The sequence below is a fragment of the Monodelphis domestica genome, chromosome 5 (assembly GCF_027887165.1).
Source record: "Monodelphis domestica isolate mMonDom1 chromosome 5, mMonDom1.pri, whole genome shotgun sequence".
Lineage (NCBI taxonomy): Eukaryota > Metazoa > Chordata > Mammalia > Didelphimorphia > Didelphidae > Monodelphis > Monodelphis domestica.
Window position 1 is genome coordinate 4,659,086 of NC_077231.1, and position 20,289 is coordinate 4,679,374.

Consider the following 20,289-nt stretch of genomic DNA (forward strand, 5'->3'; position numbering starts at 1 on the left):
GCTTTATGACCTGCCAGGCCCTTTCTGGCTCCAGATCTGGGGTCCCATGATGATTGGCAGTTTCTCTGCCCATTTTCTCAGCTATAGAAGATGGCAACTTTCTCAGGTTCCTTTTGAGTTCCAAGTCTGTGCCCAGAAGAGCTCGGTGCCAAGAGGAAGTCATGGTGCTTCGTCCTTCTCATTCAGTGGAAGCCTCTCTTCCCAAGGATTCTATCTCCTTAGAGAAGCTTAACTGCCATTTCTTTGTGCTGAGAGATACTCTTAAGAGTGCTGCTGTTCCATTTGGCCTGGCGAAGGTCCTGCAGACAACCAGGCTTAAGTGACCTTTGACAGTTCCAATCCGGGTACCTAGTAGCCTTGAGCCTGGGATTACTGAAGACATCAGGTCCCATTCTGCTCCGGATTAGCCTGCTCAGGCCATTGTGGTGTAAGCTTGAGGTGAGTCTGGCTTTCTGCTCTGGTTCCCTCCAGGTTTGCTGCAAGTCATTGAATTGTCTCAGGATGTGCCTCATGGTGACTGTGCCTTTAGAGCTGGGCAGCTCACCCCCTCGTTTTATAGACGAGGAAACAGAGGCCACCCAGAAGTACAGGCGAGGCTGTGCCTCTAGGAAGGATCTCCCTCCCAGAACTTTTGGGCTGACGCTGGGCTGCAGGTTCAGTTCTCTTCCTATTCTCCGCTCTCCTCCAAGCTGCCTCCCAACCAGCACTAGAGCAGGGGTTCTTCTTTCAGGATTCGTGAACTGCTTTCTTAAATATATTTTGATATAATAATTTTTGTGATCCTTTACAAATGCTACTTTTTGCACAAAAGCCTGGCTTTAATAGGAAAGGACCTCTTGGTACCAAAATATTTATAGCTGCGCTTTCTGTGGTGGCAAAAAATTGGAACTAAAGGGATGTCCCTCAATCGGTGAGAGGCTGGACAAAAGGTTGCATACGATGGTGATGGAACACCGTTGTGCTACAGGGAATGATGAGCAGGATGGCTTCAGAGAGAGCTGGAGAGACCTCCATGAACTGATGCGGAGTGAAATGAGCAGAGCCGGGAGACCATGGTACCCAGTAACTGAAACACTGTGGAATGATCAGCTGTGGTAGACTGAGCTACCGTCAGCAACACAATGAGCGAGAACAATCCTGAGGGACTTGGGACAAAGAATGCTGTCCACCCCCAGGAAGGAACTGTTGGAGGAGGAACGCGGGTGAAAGCGTGATTTGCCACTTGTCTATCTGGACAGGTGATTGAGGGTTTTGGTTTTACAAGATTATTCACTTACCAAAATTGATTCTTCAGACATCTAAGAAATTCAGTGATTTCACCTGTCCCCCCATCCTCTATACCCATCTAATGACCATTAGAGGCAATGCCTAGGCTTACTTATTGGTTTTAGATGAGCACTTCTACCTGTAACTGTAGACAGTGCCTTGCTTTGGAAGAATTCCCAAGCATCTCAGAGAACACTGTGAACAAGGACGTACATGTCTTATTACTTCTACTTTACAAGTGGGGAAACTGAGTCAGAGTGACTGGCCCGCTACTCTACTATGGCAGTGTCAGAATTGGAACTCAAGCTCAGTCCTTTTGCCTTCCAAGTCTAGCTTGCTGTTTGTATCATGCCATACTGCCTGTTTTCATGATGGCTAATAAAAAAGGATGATTTCTTGCAAGTCAGGTCTAGTATTTTGAAAGCTGTTTGATGACACACCTGCTTGCCATCCTCCTTTGGGGAGGATGTTAATCTTTGCTGAAAACGGATCTGTGGGGACTCCCATTCTGGGGTTTGTTGGGAGATCAGGCACAGTGGAGAGAGTGCCAGACTTGGCCCAAAGTTTGAATCCTCCCCCTGACCCTCACTGGCTACATGACCTTGGGAAAGTCATCTTCTGCCTCTGCCAACTCTGGGATTTGGGGGGATTGTGAGTTATTTTTGTAGATAAAGAAATATTTCTAAAAAATTCTGACTTGGGATTTGCTTTACTGTATAGCATATTTTGATGAGCCTCCGTCTTCCCTTAGACATTACAGTGCCTGAGAAATATTTCTGAAATCTGTCTGTGCCTGCCTCTGACAGTTCTGCGTCCTTTCTTCCTTGGCAGGCATTTGCTGTATACGATAAGGAGGATACGGGCATAATCAAAGCGGCGGAATTTGCACAGGTCATAAAAGATTTATGCTTTAAACTCAAAGACTCTCAATACACTTATGTGCTGAAGAAATTAAAACTTCATCTCAACTCCCACATAAATTGGAAATTTTTCCTCCGGAACTTCCCCTGTTTCTGTGAAGAGGTAAGAACGTCAATGAAATGAGTGCTATGTTTGTCGAAATACTTTTCAGGATTGTTTAAAATGATGGAAGGATGAAGTGACAGCCTCAGGGAATTCTCAGTGGTTCCAATGGTTCCAGCTTTCTTTTTTTTTAATTTAATGAATTTATTTCAAAGATATTTTTCCATGTTTCCATGATTCATTTTCTTTCCCTCCCCCTCCCAGAGCCAACAAACAATTCCACTGGGCTGTACAAATGTCACTTGATACCTATTTCCATAGGATTCATTTTTGCTATAGAGCAAGTTTTAGAAGCCTAAACCCCAAATCACATCCCCAGATAGACCTGTGATAGGTGACGTCCTAATTTTTGCTTTTGCATTTCTACTCCCAGAGTTCTTTCTCTCAATGTGGACAGCATTCTTTGATGTAAGTCCTTCATGAGTGTCCTGGATCGTTGCATTGCTACTAGTAGCAAAATCCACTCAGCTGGATTTTTCCACAATGTTTTACTTTCTGTGTACAATGTTCTTCTAGTTCTGCTCACTTCACTTTGCATCAGTTCATATGGAAAACCTTCAGAGCATCAGTCAATACAGCACAATAGTATTCCATCACCAACGTATTTCACAATTTGTTTAGCCGTTCCCCAATTGATGGACGCTCCCTCATTTTCCAATTTTTGGCCACCACAAAGTGCAGCTATGAATATTCTTGTACTAGTCTTTTTCCTTATTATCTCTTTGGGGTACAAACCCAGCTGTGCTATGGCTTTATCAAAGGGCAGACAGTCTTTGGGCATAGTTCCAAATTGCCCTTCACAACTCTTAGCAATGCATTAGTGTCCCGATTTTGCCACATCCCCTCCAACATTTATTATTTTCCTTTACTGTTATATTGGCCAGTCTGCTAGGTATGAGGTATAACACCTCAGCATTGTTTTGATTTGCATTTCTCTAATTATAAGAGATTTAGAACACTTTTTCATGTGCTTATTGATAGTTTTGATTTATCTATCTGAAAACTGCCTTTTCATGCCCCTTGTCAATTGGGGAATGGCTTGGTTTTTTGTACAATTGATTTAACTCCTTATAAATTTGAGAAATGAGAAGTTTGTCAGAAATTTTTGTAATAAAAATTTCCCCCCAATTTGTTGCTTCCCTTCTAATTTTGGTTGCATTGGTTTTGTTTGTACAGAAACTTTATAATCAAAATTATTCGTTTTACATTTTGTAGTGTTCTCTATCTTCTTCTTAGTCTTAAACGCCTTCCTTTCCCATAGATCTGACAGATATACTATTCTATGATCACCTAATTTGTTTATGATTTCTTTACATCTAAGTCTTTATATTTAACTCTGAGTTAATCTTGGTAAAGGGTGTAAGATGTTGATCTAAGCCTAATTTCCCCCATACTGTTTTTCAATTCTCCCAGCAATTTTTGTCAAATAGTAAATTCTTGTCCAAAAAGCTGGGATTTTGGGGTTTATCAAACACTATCTTGCTACTGTGATTTACACCAAGTCTATTCCATTGACCCACCTTTCTATTGTAGTTTTATTCATATAATTTCTGAATTTATCTTGGCAAGTAGATTCCAAGGTATTTTATCTTGTCTAGAGTAATTTTAAATGAGTTTCTCTTTCTAACTCTTGCTGCTGCATTTTGTTGGAAATATATAGGAATGCTAATGATTTATGTGGGTTTATTTTGTACCCTACAACTCTGCTAAAGTTAATAATTGTCTTTACTAGTGTTTTAGTTGATTTTATTGGATTCTCTAGGTATACCATCATGTCATCTGCAAAGAGTGATAGTTTAGTTTCCTCATTGCCTACTTTGATCACTTCAATTTCTTTTTCTTTTCTAATTGCTAACACTAGTATTTCTAGTACAATATTAAATAATAGTGGTGATAATGGGCATCTTTACCCTGATTTTATTGGGAAGGCATCTAACTTATCCCCATTGCAGATGATACTTGCTATGGTTTTAAAGAAATGCCATTTATTATTTTGAGGAAAAGCCCTTCTTTCTATACCTTCTAGAGTTTTCAATAGGAATGGGTGCTGTATTTTGTCAAATGCTTTTTCTGCATCTATTGAGATAACCATGTGATTTCTGTTGGTTTGATTATTGATATGGTCAATTATGTGTATGTTTTTCCTAATATTAAACCATTCTTGCATTCCTGGTATAAATCACACCTGGACATAGTGAATAATCCTTCTGATAACTTGCTGTAGCCTTTTATTTAGCATTTTATTTAATATTTTTGTTTCTTTGTTCATTTAAGGAGATTAGCATATAGATTCCTTCTCTGCTTTTGGTCTTCCTGGCTTGGGAATCAGTACCATACTTGTATCATAAAAAGAATTTGGTTAAGATTCCTTCTTTGCCTATTTTATCAAATAGTTTGTAGAGTATTGGGATTAATTTGTCTGTAAGTATTTGTTAGAATTCACTTGTGAATCCATCTGTCCCTGGTAATTTTTCCTTAGGGAGTTCCTTGATGGCTTGTTTAATTTCCTTTTCTGATATGGAATTATTTAAGTATTCTACTTCTTCTTCTGTTAATCTAGGCAATTTATATTTTTGTAATTCATCCATTTCACCTAGATTGCCATATTTATTGCCATATAATTGGGGAAAAGAGTTCTTAATAAATTACCTTAATTTCCTTTTCATTAGAGGTGAGGTCATTCTTTTCATTCATGATACTGTTAATCTGGTTCTCTTCTTTCTTTTTCTTAATTAAATTAACCAATACTTTATCTATTTTATTTGTTTTTTTTAAATACCAGCTTCTAGTCTTATTTATTAGTTTGATAGTTCCTTTACTTTCAATTTTATTAATTTCTCCTCTGATTTTTAGGATTTCCAATTTTGTCTTTATCTGAAGGTCTTCAATTTGTTATTTTTCTGTATTTTTTAAGCTGCTTTCCCAATTTGTTAATCTGCTCTTTCTCTTTTTTGTTAATATGGGCACTCAGGGTTATAAAATTTCCCCTGAGTACTGCTTTTGCAGTATCCTAAAAATTTTTATATGTTGTTTCCTCATTGTTATTCTCTTTAATGAAACCATTAATTGTTTCTATGATTTGTTCGTTACCCAAAAAGTTTTGGAGAATCAGGTTATTTAATTTCTAATTAAATTTTTATTTGCCTCTCCATGTACCCTTACTAATTATAATTTTTATTGCATTATGAGCTGAAAAAGTTGCATTTATTATTTCTGCTTTTCTGCATTTGTTTGCAATGTTTTTATGTCCTAGTACATGGTCAATCTTTGTGAATGTACCATGTGTTGCTGAAAAGAAGTTGTATTCCTTTTTATCCCTATTTATTTTTCTCCATGTATCTATTAACTCTAATTTTTCTAAGATTTAATTCACATCTCTTACCTCTTTCTTATTTATTTTTTGGTTTGATTTATCTACATCTGATAGAGGAAGGTTCAGGTCTCCCACTAGTATAGTTTTACTATATATTTCCTTCTTAAGCTCCAGTTTTCTCCTTTAAAACTCTGGATGCTATGCCATTTGGTGCATACATGTTGAATACTTATATTTCTTTATTGTCTATACTACCTTTTATCAGGATGTAATTACCTTCCTTATCTCTTAATGAGATCTATTTTTACTTTGGCTTTGTCAGATATGATTAAGACTCCTACCTTCTTTTTCTAAGTTGATGCTTAATAAATTCTGCTTCTTACCTTTACTCTATGTGTATCTACCTGCCTCATGTGTATTTCTTGTAGACAAAATAAGGTAGGATTTTGTTTTTTAATTAACTCTGCTATCTGCTTCTGTTTTATGGGCAAGTTTATCCCATTCACATTCAGGGTAATGATTACCACCTATATATTTCCCATCATTTTTATTGCTTTTAATTAGTTCCCCTTTCCCCACCTCCCTTATTTTACTTTCCTTCCCACCCCTACCTTCTTATTCCCCTTTTATTTATCTTTAAGGTTTATTAATCACCCCCCCATCCTTTCCCTCCCTTTTAAAAGTCCCCACCTCACTTCCCCCCATCATCATTCCCTATCAACTTCCCTGAGGGTAACATAGAATTCTGAATCCCAGTAGATCTGGCTGTTCTTCCCTCTCAGAACTGATTTCACTGAGAGTAAGGTTTAAATATTACCTATTTCCACTCTCTTCCTTCCCTTCTTGTAATGTATTCTCCTCCCCCACTCCCATCCTGGCACCTCTTTCTGTGGTATAATTTATCCTCTTTTTCTTTTTCCTTCAAGTTTCTCTTAGTACCATCCTCTTTTTTTGTCCTCCCATTTCTTTTTACATATCATTTTGAACAAATTAATAAAACCCTCTGCCTATGAATAAATCTTCTATCTACTATGATAATGAAAACAATTTTAATTTTTCTATATAGGAATATAAACAATTTGAACTTATTGAAGCCCTTAAATTTTTCACCCTTTTTTTTATATTTTCATGTTTTTCTTGAATTTTCTATTTGGACATCAAATTTTCCATTTAGTTCTGGTCTTTAGGAATGGTTGGAAATCTTCTATTTTGTTAAATGCCCATACTTTCCCTGAAAGTATATAATCAGTTTTGCTCGGTAGGTGATTCTTGGTTGTAGACCCAATCCTCTTGCCTTCCTGAATATCATATTCCAAGTCTTGTGGCCCTTTAATGTGGAGACTGATAGATCCTGTATAATCCTGACTGGGGATCCTTGATATTTGATTTGTCTCTTTCTGACTGCTTGCAATATTTCTCCTTGGCTCTTGAATTTGGCTATAGCATTCTTGGGGGTTGTATTTTGGGGATTTAATGTAGGAGGTGATCTATGGATTCTTTCAATGTCTATTTTGCCCTCATGTTTGAAAATATCAGGACAGTTTTCTTGGAAAATTTCTTGTAATATGATGTTAAGGCTTTTATTTTGTTCGAGGCTTTTCAGTAGACCAATAATTCTCAAATTGTCTCTCCTGGATCTGTTTTCTAGGTTTGTTGTCTTTTCAATGAGATATTTCATGTTTCCTTCTTTTCATTTTCCTTCTTTTGATTTTGCTTCATTAATTCTATCTGTCTCGTAAGATCATTAGCTTCCACTTGCCCAATTCTAGTCATTAAAACTGATTTTCAGCTATGATATTTTGTTTTTCCTTTTCAGTTTGGTCTGTCCTGCTTTTCATGCCTTCCAGCAAGTCAATTCTGGTCTCCAATTTGCTTATTATTTCATGTGATTTCTGTACCTCTTTTTCCATATGGGCAATTTTGTCTTTTAAGCTGTTATTCTCTTTTTGTATTACTTTCATTTCTTTTTCCCATTTTCTTCTATCTCTCTTACTTAGTTCTTGAACTCTTTTTGGAGTTCCTCAAGAGCTTGTGACAAATTTCCATTTTTATTGGAAAGTTTGGATGTGTTTTCTTGTTTGCCACTCTGCAGTTGCTTCTGTATTTTGCTCTTTTTCCTCTTAAAATTATCCAGGGTCAAGAGTTTCTTTTGCTGCTGCTTGTTCCATTTGCTACTAGTGGATTGGGGTTCCTGCATGTTGATTGTTTTCTTTTCATTTTCTTTTTTTTTTACTGGTGGGCATTTTTCTTTTTTTTTTTTAATTTTATAATATTTTATTTGATCATTTCCAAGCATTATTCATTAAAGACAAAGATCATTTTCTTTTCCTCCCCCCCAACCCCCCCGTAGCCGGCGCGTGATTCCATGGGGTATCACATGTGTTCTTGATTCGAACCCATTGCCATGTTGTTAATATTTGCATTAGAGTGTTTGTTTAGAGTCTCTCCTCTGTCATGTCCCCTAAACCACCGTAGTCAGGCAGTTGCTTTTCCTCAGTGTTTCTACTCCCACAGTTTGTCCTCTGCTTATGAATAGTGTTTTTTCTCTTAGATCCCTGCAGATTGTTCAGGGACATTACGCCGCCACTAATGGAGAAGTCCATTACATTTGATTATACCACAGTGTATTAGTCTCTGTGTACAATGTTCTCCTGGTTCTGCTCCTCTCGCTCTGCATCACTTCCTGGAGGTTGTTCCAGTCTCCATGGAATTCCTCCACTTTATTATTCCTTTTTGCACAATAGTATTCCATCACCAACATATACCACAATTTGTTCAGCCATTCCCCAATTGATGGGCATTCCCTCGTTTTCCAATTTTTGGCTACCACAAAGAGCGCAGCTATGAATATTCTTGTACAAGTCTTTTTCTCCATTATCTCTTTGGGGTACAGACCCAGCAGTGCTATGGCTGGATCAAAGGGCAGACAGTCTTTTAGTACCCTTTGGGCATAGTTCCAAATTGCCCTCCAGAATGGTTGGATCAGTTCACAACTCCACCAGCAATAAATTAATGTCCCTACTTTGCCACATCCCCTCCAGCATTCATTACTTTCCTTTGCTGTTATGTTAGCCAATCTGCTAGGTGTGAGGTGATACCTCAGAGTTGTTTTGATTTGCATCTCTCTGATTATAAGAGATTTAGAACACTTCTTCATGTGCTTATTAATAGTTTTGATTTCTTTATCTGATTTTTATCTTTATCAGATAAAGATATCTTTATCTGATGCCTATCCATGTCCCTTGCCTATTTATCAATTGGAGAATGGTGTGGTTTTTTGTACAATTGATTTAGCTCTTTATGAATTTGAGTAATTAAACCTTTGTCAGAAGTTTCTATGAAGATTTTTTTCCAATTTATTGTTTCCCTTCTGATTTTAGTTACGTTGGTTTTGTTTGTACAAAAGCTTTTTAATTTGATGTAGTCAAAATCATTTATTTTACATTTTGTGATTCTTTCTATGTCTTGCTTGGTTTTAAAGTCTTTCCCCTCCCAAAGGTCTGACATGTATGCTATTCTGTGTTTACCCAATTTACTTATGGTTTCCTTCTTTATGTTTAAGTCATTCACCCATTTTGAATTTATCTTGGTGTAGGGTGTGAGGTGTTGATCAATTCCTAATCTCTCCCATACTGTCTTTTAATTTTCCCAGCAGTTTTTATCGAATAATGAATTTTTGTCCCAAAAGCTGGGATCTTTGGGTTTATCGTATACTGTCTTGCTGAGGTCGCTTGCCCCCAGTGTATTCCACTGATCCTCCTTTCTGTCTCTTAGCCAGTACAAATTGTTTTGATGACTGATGCTTTGTAATATAGTTTAATGTCTGGGACTGCAAGGCCCCCCTCATTTGTGTTTTTTTTTCATTATTTCCCTGGATATCCTTGATCTTTTGTTATTCCAAATGAACTTTGTTATGGTTTTTTCTAAATCAGTAAAGAAATTTTTTGGGAGTTCAATGGGTATGGCACTAAATAGATAAATAAGTTTGGATAGGATGGTCATTTTTATTATATTGGCTCATCCTATCCATGAGCAGTTAACGTTTTTCCAATTGCTCAAGTCTAGTTTTAGTTGTGTGGAGAGTGTTTTGTAGTTGTGTTCATATAGTTCCTGTGTTTGTCTCGGGAGATAGATTCCTAAGTATTTTATTTTGTCTAAGGTGATTTTGAATGGGATTTCTCTTTCTAGTTTTTGCTGCTGAGCTGTGTTGGAGATATATAGAAATGCTGATGACTTATGTGGGTTTATTTTGTATCCTGCAACTTTGCTAAAGTTGTTGACTATTTCAATTAGCTTTTTGGTTGAATCTCTAGGATTCTTTAAGTAGACCATCATGTCATCTGCAAAGAGTGACAGCTTGGTCTCCTCCTTGCCTATTTTGATGCCTTCAATTTCTTTTTCTTCTCTAATTGCTACTGCTAGTGTTTCGAGTACAATGTCAAATAGTAGAGGTGATAATGGGCATCCTTGTTTCACTCCTGATCTTATTGGGAATGCATCTAGTTTATCCCCATTGCAGATGATATTAGCTGATGGTTTTAGATATATACTGTTTATTATTTTTAGGAACGACCCTTCTATTACTATGCTTTCTAGTGTTTTTAATAGGAATGGGTGTTATATTTTTATCAAAGGCTTTTTCTGCATCTATTGAGATAATTATGTGATTTTTGTTGGTTTGCTTGTTAATATGGTCAATTATGTGGATGTTTTTCCTAATATTGAACCACCCTTGAATTCCTGGTATGATTCCTATCTGGTCATAGTGAATAACCCTCATGATCACTTGCTGGAGTCTTTTTGCTAGTATCCTATTTAAGATTTTTGCATCTATATTCATTAGGGAGATTGGTCTATAGTTTTCTTTCTCTGTTTTTGACCTGCCTGGTTTTGGAGTCAGTACCATGTTTGTGTCATAAAAGGAGTTTGGTAGAACTCCCTCTTTGCTTATTATGTCAAATAGTTTGTATATAGTATTGGGATTAACTGTTCTCTGAATGTTTGATAGAATTCACTGGTGAATCCATCAGGCCCTTGGGATTTTTTCTTAGGAAGTTCTTTGATGGCTTGTTGGATTTCATTTTCTGATATGGGATTATTTAAGAATTCTATTTCCTCTTCTGTTAGTCTAGGCAGTTTGTATTTTTGTATATATTCATCCATATCACTTAAATTGGTATATTTATTGCCATATAATTGGGCAAAGTAATTTCTAATGATTGCCTTAATTTCCTCTTCCTCAGAGGTGATGTCCCCCTTTTCATCTTTGATGCTGTTAATTTGCTTTTCTTCCTTCCTTTTTTTAATTAGATTGACCAGTACTTTGTCTATTTTGTTTGTTTTTTCAAAGTACCAGCTTCTTGTCTTATTTATTAAATCAATGGTTCTATCACTTTCAATTTTATTAATTTCTCCCTTAATTTTTAGGATTTCTAGTTTGGTTTTCTGCTGGGGGGGGTTTAATTTGATCGCTTTTGAGTTTTTTTATTTGCATTTCCAATTGATTGATCTCTGCTCTCCCTAGTTTGTTAATATAAGCATTCAGGGATATGAATTTACCTCTGATTACCACTTTGGCTGCATCCCAAAAGGTTTGAAAGGATGTCTCACCATTGTCATTTTCCTCGATGAAATTATTAATTGTTTCTATGATTTCTTCTCTAACTAAATGATTTTGGAGTATCATATTGTTTAATTTCCAATTAGTTTTTGATTTGGTTTTCCATGTACCATTACTGATCATTATTTTTATTGCCTTGTGATCTGAGAAGGCTGCATTTATTATTTCTGCTTTTCTACATTTGTGTGCTATATTTCTGTGACCTAATGTATGGTCAATCTTTGTGAATGTGCCATGAGGTGCTGAGAAGAAGGTGTATTCCTTTTTATCCCTATTTATTTTTCTCCATATGTCTATTAATTCTAATTTTTCTAAGATTTCATTCACTTCTTTTACCTCTTTCTTATTTATTTTTTGATTTGATTTATCTAAATTTGATAATGGTTGGTTTAAGTCTCCCACTAATATGGTTTTACTGTCTATTTCTTCCTTCAATTCTCCTAGTTTCTCCATTAGAAATTTGGGTGCTATATTATTTGGTGCATACATGTTGATTAGTGATATTTCCTCATTATCTAAAGTCCCTTTTAACAAAATATAATTACCTTCCCTATCCCTTTTGATCAGGTCTATTTTTGCTTTGGCTTTGTCAGATATCATGATTACCACTCCTGCCTTCTTTCTGTCAGTTGAGGCCCAGAAGGTCTTACTCCATCCTTTAATTCTGACCTTGTGGGTGTCAACCCGCCTCATGTGTGTTTCTTGAAGACAACACATGGTAGGGTTTTGGATTCTAATCCATTCTGCTATTTTTCTATGTTTTATGGGTGAGTTCATCCCTGTGATGAATGTGAATACGTTCAAAGTTATGACTGTCATTTGTGGACTCCCTGGCATTTTGATAACCTTCCCTAATTCTAACCTTTTTTTCTTTGGCTCTACCTTTTAGTCCAGTGATTTACTTTAAATCAGTCCCCCTTATCCCCTCCCTTCATATGTTTCCCTTTTTAGTCCCTCCCCCCTCTCTTTCCCTCCCCTTTTGTTTTCCCTCTCCCCCTCTCCCCCCTTGGTTTTCCCTTCTCCCTATCCTTATTGGGTAAGATAGAATTCAAGATCCCAATGGATCTGGATGTTCTTCCCTCTCAGAGTTGATTTCCCTGAGAGTAAGGTTTAAGTAAAAACTCTCTTCCTCTCCTTCTTATAAGAGTTTTCTTCCCCTCCCCTTCCCGTGTGAATCTTTGTGTGACAAAGATTATTCTATTTGGTCTTTCTTTTCCCCCTATTTACACATTACATTTTCCCCACATGTTAGTATACATTGATTGATATAAATGTAGTCCTTATAGAAGAGAGTTTGAGTGAAAGAAAAAGATAACATTTTTCTCCTTTTCCCTTTCCTTCATATTTACCTTTTCAGGTATTCCATGCTCTTTGTTTTTCAATATCGAACTTTCCACAGAGCTCTGGTGGTTTCTTTGCAAAAACTTGGAAATCTTCTATTTTGTTGAATTCCCATACTTTCCCTTGGAAGTATATAGTCAGTTTTGATGGATAGCTGATTCTTGGTTGAAGGCCCAGCTCTCTTGCCTTTCTGAAAATCATGTTCCATGCCTTACAGTCATTCAGAGTTGAACTTGCAAGGTCTTGTGTGACCCTGATTGGCATTCCTTTATGTCTAAATTGTCTTTTTCTGGCTTCTTGTAAGATTTTTTCTTTTGCTTGAAAGCTTTGGAATTTGGCAATTACATTCCTGGAAGTTGTCTTTTGGGGATTTAGTGTAGAGGGTGTTCTGTGAACTCTTTCAGTGGCTGTATTGCCCTCTTGTTCTAGGATATCTGGGCAATTTTCTTTGATTATATCTTGTATTATGATGTCGAGTTTGCTGTTTATTTCTGGATTTTCTGGTAGTCCAATTATTCTTAAACTGTCTCTTCTCCCTCTATTTTCCAAGTCTATGACCTTGTCAGCGAGATATTTTATGTTCTCTTCTAATTTCTTGGTCTTTTGGCTTTGCTTTATTAATTCTTGCTCGTTGTCTTCGAGTTGCCTAATTCTGACCTTTAGAGCCTGGTTTTCCTTTTCACTTTGGTCAAACTGGTTTTGTAGATACGTGAATTTCTTTTGCACTATTTCCCACTTTTCCTCCCAGAAGGCTTCCATCTTTTTGATGCTTTCTGATTCCAATTCTTCATGGGTTTGTGGAGAGTTTCCTTTTCCTTTGGAAGGTTTTGGAGCATTTGCTTGTGTTTCCTCTGTATTTTGTATTTTTGCTCCATAAAATGTGTCCAAAGTCGCCCCCTTCTTCTTGTTTTTCTTGGAATTTTGAGGCTTTTGTGCTTCTGTGGAGTTTGCCATCTCTATCTAAGTGGGGAGGACTAGCTTTTCTTATCTCTGTCTGGTGTTCAGAGGTTTTAGCCCTAGGTAAATTGTCTGGTTCTCCTCAGCTGTTCTGTCTTCCCAGGGAGGCCAGGAATTGCTGGTGTTTCTATGTTACTGCCCTCCTCAGTTCCCTCCCAATGCTTCTCCGTTGCCTTACTTCCAATCTCTGAGCCTGGCTCGGCACTCTCCATGATGTTTTTCAGTGCCTTAGCCGACCAGAAGAGCCTACACTCTGAGGGGGGAGGGGCCCCGTCTTCGCCGAGCTTTGAGGGCCCCTGATAAGATTAGCTTTCTCTGGGTTGAACTGAGTATGCCCTGAGGCAGGGACCTTCCGTGAGTCTCGGATGGATGGATCCAGCCAGGGGGTTATAGGCTCCCCCGTCTCTCTCTGTTCCCCTGCTGTTTGGGTGCCCCCGTGACTGAGTCAGGTTGTTTTCAGGAAGTGGCCTTCAGAATAACCGGCCCTGAGGCTCTGAGGTTCCCTCTGCTGCCTTGGACTCAGTGCTCTGGGTTGGGGGGAATGGGTCCTGGGACCTTCCTTCTGCCTACCCTTTAGGTCCGACTGATCTTGGGTTCTGGCTTTTGGGGGGGCCGTACTTTTTGGTCCAGGTCCAGGAGGAGGATTCCCGGGGTCTATGCTGTTGTTTGTTTTGAATTTTGGTGCCCTAGGAGCATATAGTTTGAGTTCGGTAGGGAAGGGTTTCCAGAGATCCAAACTTTAGCTTTCTCTAAGCCGCCATCTTGACCGGAAGTCACCACATTTTCTGTTGATTGTTTTCTTAGCTTCTGTCTCAAAGGGCTTTGCCTTGGTAGTATCTTTTCTTCCTAGTCAGAAGCCTGAGTAAGGACAGGTAATGTGATGTTCTTTGTGTAGTGAGCTTTAAAGCATTTTGTCCTGAGGCTATCTTTCCAGCCCCTGCTGCCTCAGCTGTATCCAGCCCTGTCTCTGCCCAAGCTCATGCTCTGCTTGCCCATGCTTGGAGCTCTTCATCCTTGGGTCTCAAGTCTTGCTGCCAATGCCTTGCACTGCCCTCAGGGGTAAGTCTATGGTTCTTTTGGCTAGCCCCCAAGGATTTAGAGATTGCCTGGGCCCTTCCTCTGACTCTGGTGTGATAGGTGGTGTGGGGTAGGGGTGATCAGCTTGCTCTCAGTTTTGCCCCCTCATAGCATGGGAATTCCCCAAAACTGCCTACCTTGAAGGCTATTCCCCATGGGAGAACCCCTTTACTTGGCCAGTTTTGATTTCTGTCCTTTTGAGATGCTTTGTAATGATTGGTTGGCTGCCATTTTAGCTCTGCCTTTCTGGGTCCAGCTTTCTTGTGAGCTATTAGAGGGTGAATATGGCCTGTTGTCCTGGTGCCAGATTTTTCAAAGATATCTAATCATAAAATCTCAGTGTTGGAAAGAGATTATGAAGTTATCCTCCTGCCTAGTGCTAGGAACATAGGATTTGCCAATCTTGAAATTAGTTGGTTCTTAGAATTTTGACTGCTTCTTTTGTTATCTGCATTAAAAAAGGAATGTGATAATTGTCAATAGCTATACATAGTGTTCAATTGGAAGTGAGCCATTAACTTTTTGAAAATACCATTTTAGCATCCTTTTCTTTTTAAATGTTGAGTTCCAAATTCTCTTCCTCATACTCCTCCCCCACTCACTGAGAAGGCAAGCAATATGATATCAATTATACATGTGAAATCATGCAAAACATATTTCCATATTAGCCATATTGCCAGAAAGCAAGAAAAACAAAGTGAGAAAATTGTATTCTGATGTGCACTCAGAGCCCCTCATTTCTCTCTCTGGAGGTAGAGAGAGAGTATTTTTGTTTATGGCTCTTTTGGCATTATTTTGCATCATGGGATCCATCATGGTGGTGAGGTTAGCTGTGGGCTTCTACTAGACGAGGCAGTGCAGGGTGAGGGAAAGGACCGTTTAGGAGTCAGAGGAGCAGAGTTTGAATTCCATGCCCTGCATTTGCTTCCCTTGTGATCCTGGGCCAAATCACTTGATTTCTCTTGGCCTCTGTTTCTTCTTCCGGAAAAGGGAGGGTAAGATTAGATGCTGTGGTCAAGAGAAGCAGCTGCTATAAGAGGAGAAAGCATGCTGGACCTAGAACTGGGAGGACTCTGTTGGGTAAAACTGGGCAAATCCCTCCATCTTTCAGACACTCAGGCCACTCGGTAAAATAGGGCAAAGGGATTCCTCTTTGAATTGTCCTCCACAAAGTTAGACAAAGGACCTGTGATTTGTCATCGAGGGAACAGATGATAAGGGCTCTGAATGGAGGACAGGCAGAGATGCTGATGGGCTAGAATCTGGTAATGAATTCAGAATGGCCACACGGTAGACATGGATCAGCAGGCAGGCGGAAGTAGAGGTGTGAAGCCTGGACTGGAGGTCTGGGGCAAGGCATAGATCTGGACAGGGTCTGAGCCTACGTGACAGTGACCCAGGAAACAAGGACAAGCAGGTTAAAGGCAGGGTCTGTCAGGCTGCCTTCACACAGGAGAGAGGGACAAGTTCTCCCATCCCAGGGAAGAGAAGGTGCAGGCACAATGGTTAGAAGTACAGTGGGGGGGGGCAAGATTTGAAGAGGAAGGTTTGGAGGGAGAATCAGTGAAGGCAGGTACCAAATGCCCTGTGATGTGCTAAAGGCATTGAAGGACAAGCTCTGTGGGAGGGTGGAGGGGACCCCCCTTTCCCAAAGTATTCTTCAAAATCATTGACTTGCAACCTATAACTTGGGGAAATTGAGGGCACTGTTGGGAAAGCTTGGGAAGCTGCTGCCTTTTGTAAAAGGAAAGATGTAAAAGCCCCCCTAAGACTGCCAAGTACTTCACCAGCTGTCTTCTCCAGGGGGAGTGAAAAGGCAACAACCAGGATCGAGCCTCAAAGGGCTGCAGCCTCAGCATGGGGGTTCTGCCAGACATTCTCTGAGTGACGTTGGGTGAGCACCTGCCTCTCTCTGGCCTCAGTCTTCCTAATCTGTCAAATGGAGATGACTGGACCTGCTTCTTGAAAGCTACATGATAGAGTTCTGCCAAGATACTGGGATGGTGGTTGCAGAGCTGCTTCTAACGCGCAGCAACTTATCCAAAGATTAGCCTCTGATCACAAATGAGCTTGGCTGTGTGTGTGTTTGGGGGGTGCCAAATAAAAGCCATTCTTTTTATTCTGGCATTTTCTTCTTTATTTACTTAGCATGAATATTTTTTAAAAAATATTTCATTTTTCCCCTGTAAGTTTTGAGTTCCAAATTCTCTCCCTTCTTCCAACCCTCGTCTTCCTCCCTGCTCTCTCCCCTCCCTGAGACAGTAAGCATTCTGACAGACTTTATACGTGCAATCCAAAATCTGAATCTTTCTAAATTGTCTCCCTCCTGCCCTTCCTCCACTCACTGAGAAGGCAAACACCATGATATCAATTATACATGTGAAATCATGCAAATCAGCTTTCTGTATGAGTCACATTGAAAAAAGCCGTGAGAAAAATAATGTGAGAAAATTTCACTTTGGTGTGTCCATTCATTCTATGTCTAGCGCGGGAGAGCATGGTCCTGGGTTATCATTTTGGTCAGAGTAGCCGCGGCCTTCCCAGTGGATGACCTTTTGCTCGTCCAGGGCTCCGCGATCTGCTGGTTCTTCTCCCATCACTTTGCATCAATTCAGCTGGGTCTTGCCATGCTTTTCTGACCCCCTCCTCCTCCTCCTTTCTTAGAGCTCAGCAGTGTCCCAATCACATGCCACAATTTGTTCAGCCATTCCCCAATTGAGGGCCATCCCTTCAGTTTTATTCTTTGCCATCACAAAGTGAGCTGCTCTATTGTTGTACTGCTGGATCGCTACTCTATTGCTTGCATCATGCTGCTTTTGCACAAAGTTGGAAAGATTGATTGTGTGGAACTGAGGCACTGGCAATAAGGTCCACCCCACCCCCCACCCCAAGAACAGAAAAAAAGAGTCAGAGTCCAGAAGGATGCCATGAACAAGCAGGGTGACTTTGAAAATAACATTTTGAATTGTATATTTTTTGAAAAAGCGAGCTGTGGGGAATAGAGATTTCTGCTTCCACATATAATCATAATTTCCTCTATTCTTTTGTATGTGGAAATGCTCTTTTAATTCGTAATAAAAATTAAATAAAAACAACTCTTTGGGATACAGGCCTAGTAGTGCTATTGCTGGGTCAATGAATATTTAGTTTTATTACCCCTTGGACCTTGTTCCAAATTGTTCTCCAGAGTGCTTGGACTAGTGTACCAACAGTGCATTAGCATCATCCCTCAACCACTGTGAGATGGAACCTCAAAGTTGTTTTAATTTGCATTTCTCTATCAATCACAATTTAGGGCACTTTTTAGAATACAGAGAGCTTTGATTTCTTCTGAAAATTCCTGTTGGGAAATAGTTTTTATTTCTATAATGTGGACTCATTTCTCTATATATTTGAAAAATGAGGCCTATATTAGAGAAACTTGCTGTAAAAATTTTTATATTACTTTATTTCCTATAGTACCTTTTAATAAAAGGTAGTTACCTAGATTATCTCTTTTAATTAGGTCTGTTTTTGCTTTTGTTTGTCTGGGATCATGATTGCTACCCCTATCTTTTTTACATCAGCTGATGCATAATAGATTTTACTATGTGTATCACTTGGAGTCAGGTTATTATATCATACAATCTTGTAAACAACATATTATTGGATTCTGGTTTCTAATCCACTCAGCTATCTGTTTCCATTTTATGGGTGAGCTCATCCCATATACATTCACAGTTAGGATTACTTTGTGTTTTCCATCTCTCTCTCTCTCTCTCTTTCTCCCCTCCCTCTCCTTCTTTCCCTCTCCCCTTTTTGAATCAAGTTTGATACATGAGGTTCAAGTGTTACCCACAACCCTTCCTCCATTTCTGCCTCCACCATAAAAGCTCTTCCTTAGATGCTTTTTAAATTTAATTTAAGTTTTGAGATCATCCCAACATAAATGACTCACATCCATGCACTTTGTCTACATAGATTTCTTAGAACTGCTCTAATAATGATAAAGCACTTAGGTGTTACAAATAAGAAACAGTTGAACTTTTTTTAGTTCTTTATGATTACTCCTTTATGTTTACCTTTTTATGCCTCTCTTGAGTTTTGTGTATTTGAATGTAATATTTTCTATTCATCTCTGGTCTTTTCATCAGGAATGCTTTCATGTAATCTAATTCTTAAATTATCTCTCCTTGATCTATTTTCCAGGTCAGTTATTTTTCTGATAAGTTATGCCATATTTTCTTCTATTTTGTTCATTGTTAGCTTTTGGTTTTATTATTTCTTGATGTCCAATAGAGTCATTAGATTTCATTTGCCTAAGTCTATTTTTTTGTCTCCAATTCTAATTTTTAAGAAATTATTTTCTTCAGTGAGCTTTTGTACCTCTTTTATATATGACTAATTCTGCTTTTGAAAGAGTTTTTTTCTTCATTGAATTTTTGTACCTCCTTTTCCATGTGGCCTATCCTTATTTTAAATGGGTTCAAGATAATTCTTCAGTGAATATTTGTGCCTCTTTTTCCATTAGGTCAATTCTGCTTTTTAAGACATACTTTTTCTTCAGTTTTTTTTCCCTGTGCCTCTTTTACCAAGCTGCCAATTCTCTTTTCATAGTTTTCTTGCACCATTCTCATTTTTCCCTCCAATTTTCCCTCTACCAATCATCTGTTTTTTCAAAAAGCAAAAACAATTCTTCCAGGAATTCTTATTGATCTTGGGTCCAATTAGCATTTTTCTTTGAGACTTTGTTTATAGCTGTTGTTACATTCTTTTCTTCTTCTGAATTTGTGCTTTGGTCTTCCCCTAGGATTGTAGTAGCTATTGATGTTTGTTCATTTTCCTAGGCTATTTCTTGACTTTGGACTTTATGTGAAAGTTGGAAATTTCTTATATTGGGGTGGGAAGTCACTGACCCAAGCTTTAGGCTTTTGTGTGCTGCTGTTTTCAGCATTAGATCTGGGAGTCTGTAAGCTTTTGATGTTTCCAAGGTGGTGTTATCTTGGGAGTGATATGACCACTGCTTTCCTGGTCTGCAATCTGGCCTTTATTCAGGAAGGACCACTCCTTCTCTGTAGCTATAAATGCTAGCACTCCTTTTGGTCTGACTAGGGTCCCTGCTCTCTTGTGGCAAACCCTAATGTTCCTCTCTGCCCTGGAATTATGGGTAATAGTGCCAGTAATGTCCCCTATGTAATCTTTTTTGCTTTTTTTAAGCCTTTACCTTTTGTCTACAAGTACTGTATATTGTTTCCAAGACAGAAGAGTGGTTAGGATTAGGCAATGGGGGTTAAGTGACTTGCCGAGAGTCACATAGATAGGAAGTATCTAAGGCCAGATTTGAAGCCAGGACCTTCTATCTCTAAGCCTGTACTGAGCCACCCACTGGTGCCCTTCCCCTTTCCCCTCTTAATCTCCTTCTGACCAGTTGTCCCACCTTTGCAGTCTTTGGGAAGAGAGTTCCCAAAACTTCTGTTGCTGCTACTACTGTTACCCCTGCCACATGAATGGACTATGGACAGGCCTCCACTTCAGTGCCATAGAATCTCCACAGTGAACTAAGTTTTCTTAGGTTTGAAAAATGTCCCACTTCAATCTTTTGTTGGTTCTGCTTCTTCAAAATTTGATTCAAGACATTATTTTAAAGTCATTTGAGGGGGAATCTTTGGGGAGTTTGCCTGGATTGCTGCCTCTAAATTATCATTGTGGCTCT

General features: G+C 38.8%; 1 protein-coding gene across 3 annotated transcripts in view; it reads left to right on the forward strand.

The window, feature by feature from the left end:
• The window catches only part of EFCAB6 (EF-hand calcium binding domain 6), a 245,006-nt gene that overhangs the window by 178,096 nt on the left and 46,621 nt on the right, over nucleotides 1–20,289 (forward strand). For 2 of the 3 annotated variants that reach the window (XM_056797487.1, XM_056797488.1), the window contains exon 26: nucleotides 2,098–2,289. The exons of the other annotated variant lie outside the window; for it this stretch is intronic. In XM_056797487.1, coding sequence (XP_056653465.1) covers nucleotides 2,098–2,289 — 192 coding nt within the window. The remainder of the gene's footprint in view (nucleotides 1–2,097; nucleotides 2,290–20,289) is intronic. 3 annotated transcript variants of the gene reach the window in all.